The 3,914-nt window shown below is 49.2% G+C and overlaps 1 protein-coding gene across 1 annotated transcript in view; it reads right to left on the bottom strand.

The window, feature by feature from the left end:
- Nucleotides 1–367: 367 nt before the first annotated feature.
- BATF (basic leucine zipper transcription factor, ATF-like) overlaps nt 368–3,914 on the bottom strand; it is a 22,707-nt gene continuing 19,160 nt past the window's right edge. The window contains exon 3 of the mRNA XM_005883591.2: nt 368–883. Coding sequence (XP_005883653.1) covers nt 674–883 — 210 coding nt within the window. The 3' untranslated portion in view covers nt 368–673. The remainder of the gene's footprint in view (nt 884–3,914) is intronic.

Below are 3,914 nucleotides of genomic sequence, written 5' to 3'. Positions count from 1 at the left end.
AACGATGGTTGTGGTGAATGGCATCTTGTCCTGGTCCTTCTCCATGACTAGAGAATGACTCACTGACAATCTGGGAAGCGAGGGGCCATGAGGAATGGAAGGGGAGGTCCTGGTGAGGTGATTTGGGGAGGGAAATCAAGAAGATGGCTTGAGGGAGGATTGAAGAGTCTTTGAAAACCCCAGCTCACCAAGTAGATTAACAAACGATGGAAAAGGAGAGATATTAGCAGGGTCTCCAGAGCTTTAAGGGCTCCTAAGGCCAAGAACAAAAAAAGGCCCCAGCCCCATAGAGTTTAAGGTTTCCAGGGAAACGGCCTTGCCAAACGGGTTTCTTTCTAAGACATTTATTTAGAAAAATAACCTTTCCCTGCGTCCTCTCTTTCGTGCTGCAGCTTTTGTGAGGTACACCTGGTACAACTCTGGGTTGGGCCTCCCACCCGCATGGGGTCCAGCACGTGCCCAGGGGCTGCCAGCCCGCTGGGAGGCCTCGCCCACTTCTTACTCAGTCCAGTGTTTAGTCCTTGTCAAGGCCCCTGTCTCCGCCTCTCCAGGTGGAGAGAGGCCTCTGGGGGACGAGGGCCACCTGGCCACAGTCTGTGTGCCCCTCCTGAGGCCTGCGGAGCAGCCGGGGACTGGGGGTGTCGGCTCTGCTCTCCCCCATCTCTGGAAAAGCTCAGGGCTGGAAGCGCGGGGAGCTGACGTGAGGCTGGTGGAAGGCGTGGGCACTGTACACCACCTCGGGGGGCGAGGGCGCACTGGCCGCCAGCACCGAGCACAGGGGCTCGTGGCTGCTGAGCACCGACGTGAAGTACTTCATCTCCTCTGTGAGCTGCTTGATCTCCTTGCGCAGAGCCGCGTTCTGTTTCTCCAGGTCTTCACTCTCCTGTGAGGGGGAGGGATCAGCATTGGAGATTAATGTCGGGACAGGCCCCAAGATCTGAGGGGTGGGGTGGGGTGGGAGCAGGAGGAGCCAGATTAGATTGACAGGCACATCTATGGAGCAGGGCATCGGGGAATTTGCACATGTGAGCGTGTGCACATGTGCGCATATGTTTGTAGCACTGTATGTGTGTATCTGTATAAGCAGGTGTATATACGTGCATGTGTGTGCACAGATATTAGGTTGAACCACATGAAATTGCTGATAATTGTCTGTTTCGACCTATAAGAATGGCGGTTTCATATGGTTCCAACCAAATAGAGGTGTATGTGTGGATGCACATGTGCATTTGGGTGTGATGTGCTCCTTTGTGCCTGTATGTACATGGGTCTCTATGAGTGTGCATAGGGGTTGAGAGTGGCAAGTGTATGTCAAAGGAAACCAGCTGGCAGGCCAGAGCCTGAAAAAATGAAAAAGAGTTTATGAGACCATCTGATACTGATTTCACTCTTTTCCATTCTCTGTTATACTATACTAGAGGCCCGGTGCACGAAATTTATGCAAGAGTAGGCCTTCCTTCCCCTGGCTGCTGGCACTGGCTTCCCTCTGGCACCCAGGACCCGGGCTTCCCTCACAGCCCCGGCTTCATCCGGAAGGTCATCCAGAAGGATGTCTGGTCTAATTAGCATATTATGCTTTTATTATATAGGATATTTTCCAAGAGGTCCCAGTATTTGCATTTAGTCTTATGAATGGAATCCCTGGTGAATTGTCTGTGTCACCCAGGTTATTAAATGGTCAATCTTCACCAGTGTTTGTTTTTGCTCAGTTCTGCTCACCCAAGAGCCTGTTACACAGCGTTCTGGGTGTGTCCCAAGCCCCTGTGGTTCCTTTCTTCCAGGAACACCTTTCCCCTGTTGCTCAGATGAACCATCAGATACGTGCTGATCAGGAAAACTCAGGGTAAGGAGTGCTGATTACTGATCACATTATTAATTAATCAACAGTGAGACCCTGGAATTAGCTCTTGCTGCACAACAATCCCACCTTCAGAAATCTCAGGGGATTTTCATTTCCAATGTGTTTTTTTACGGTTCACAAGCCTTGACTCAGTGAAACAGGCCTTTTCCACTAAGCACTGGTGCCCACAGAGGAAGGGGAAATGGCACCGAAGATGCAAATAAATTGTAATTTCAGTTCAAAAAGCAAACTAATATTTGGAGTGAGCCCCTGTTGTGCTAGTTTTGTGTGATTTAGGTCAGCATTTTCCAACCCTACCATCTCATTAGAATTAATTAGAGGGCTTGTTACAAAGATAGTTTCAGGTGCTTCCTGGAAATCTAGAGGTTCAAACTCAGTGCGTTTGGGACTTGAGGTGAATTCTGGGAATCTGAATTTTTTAAAAAGTCATTTTTTTTAAAAAAATGTATTGATTTGAGAGAGAGAAAGAAAGAGAGAGAGAGAGAGAGAGAGAGAGAGAGAGAGAAAGAGAGAAAGACATAGTTTTGTTGTTCTACTTGTTTTTACTACCATTTACTGATTCTTGTATGTGCCCTAACCAGGGATCAAATCTGCAAATTTGGCGTATTGGGAAGACTCTCCAAACAACTGAGCTAGGAATCTAGAGTTTTTAACAAGTGCCCCACGTCAGTGGTCCGCAAACAGCGGCCTGTGAGCCATATGTGGCTCTTTGGCCCCTTGAGTGTGGCTCTTCCACAAATACCACGTGCGGGCATGCACATACAGTGTGATTGAAACTTCATGGCCCATGCGCAGAAGTCGGTTTTCAGCCTGGGCGAGTCTATTTTGAAGAAGTGGCGTTAGAAGAAGTGGGGGGTGTCAGTCGGTCGGGCGAAGGGAGACGTGGGGGCCGCAGGATACGCGGGGTCGACCTCAGCGGATGTACCTCAATCAGATTGAGGACGCTTTTAGCAAAGGCCAGCTTAGGAGTACCCTAATTAAGTTAATAACAGGGTGCCTACCTGTAGAGTTTAAGTTTAAAAAATTTGGCTCTCAAAAGAAATTTCAATCGTTGTACTGTTGATATTTGGCTCTGTTGACTAATCAGTTTGCCGACCACTGCCCTAGGTCATTCTAACAATCAAAGTTTGAAAATACTAGTTAAATATGATATTAAATTTGTTTTAATTATTCAAGTGAAATTTAAATATGATATTAAATTGTTTTAATTATACATAGTACATATGAACTCCAATGTTTGTTGATTGATTGGCTGATGATATCAACTGCTGGACTAGAAGTTAACTCAAAATAATGATGGGCAGTGAGGAGAGCTAACATAACTTGACACTGAAAGTTTGCCTTAAATAATCCACTTGGAGCATGAGCTGCAGGCTGCTGGACGAGCTAGTTAGATTGCCAACTGCCCTCACACTGCACCCGGCACCTGCCATTCATAAAGGGCCAGACGTGATCATGCAGGGCTTCAGCCTGGCATTTCCGGTATGTGGCTCTGAGCTAGAAAATGTGCCTAGGTAAGTACAAAGGAAACCCCCATCTCTAAAACGGGGTGTGTGGGGGGGGTGGTGGGATGCCAAGAGTCAGAGCCACTGGCTGCTGCTTCTGCAAGGTGTGGCTTGATTACCATTTTAGTTGTTTCCGGGCACATCCCAGAGGCAGGGCATCCCCTCTTTACCGAAAGGGAAGATAAAACACTACTTAGAGCTGGAGGGGTTGGGGGTGTTGGTAAGACGGGAACTGGGGGCCTGGAGTGCCGGTCCCTTCCTCTAGCCCTTTTCCTCGCCCCCTCTGAGAGTTTCCACTGGTGACAACACTTACTGTAAATTCTGTGCTCCGAAGAGCCTGGGCAAACCCCGAGGCGGCAGGGAGGGGCAGGGTAGGCGGCGCAGGGACCCACTGCAGCGCTCTGACCTTCTCCCCGCCTAGAGGCAGGCCCAGCTTTCCGGAAGTAACAGCAGGCTCTTCTGAGCTCTGTCTGAACCAGCTCGGCTGAGCTCCCTCCAGCTTTCTCATCTCCCTCTCCCTGCCCCACTGCAGACCCCAGAGCCCTGGG

The sequence above is a fragment of the Myotis brandtii genome, unplaced genomic scaffold (assembly GCF_000412655.1).
Source record: "Myotis brandtii unplaced genomic scaffold, ASM41265v1 scaffold793, whole genome shotgun sequence".
NCBI classification, from domain to species: domain Eukaryota; kingdom Metazoa; phylum Chordata; class Mammalia; order Chiroptera; family Vespertilionidae; genus Myotis; species Myotis brandtii.
This window is presented reverse-complemented; position numbering and strand designations above follow the sequence as displayed.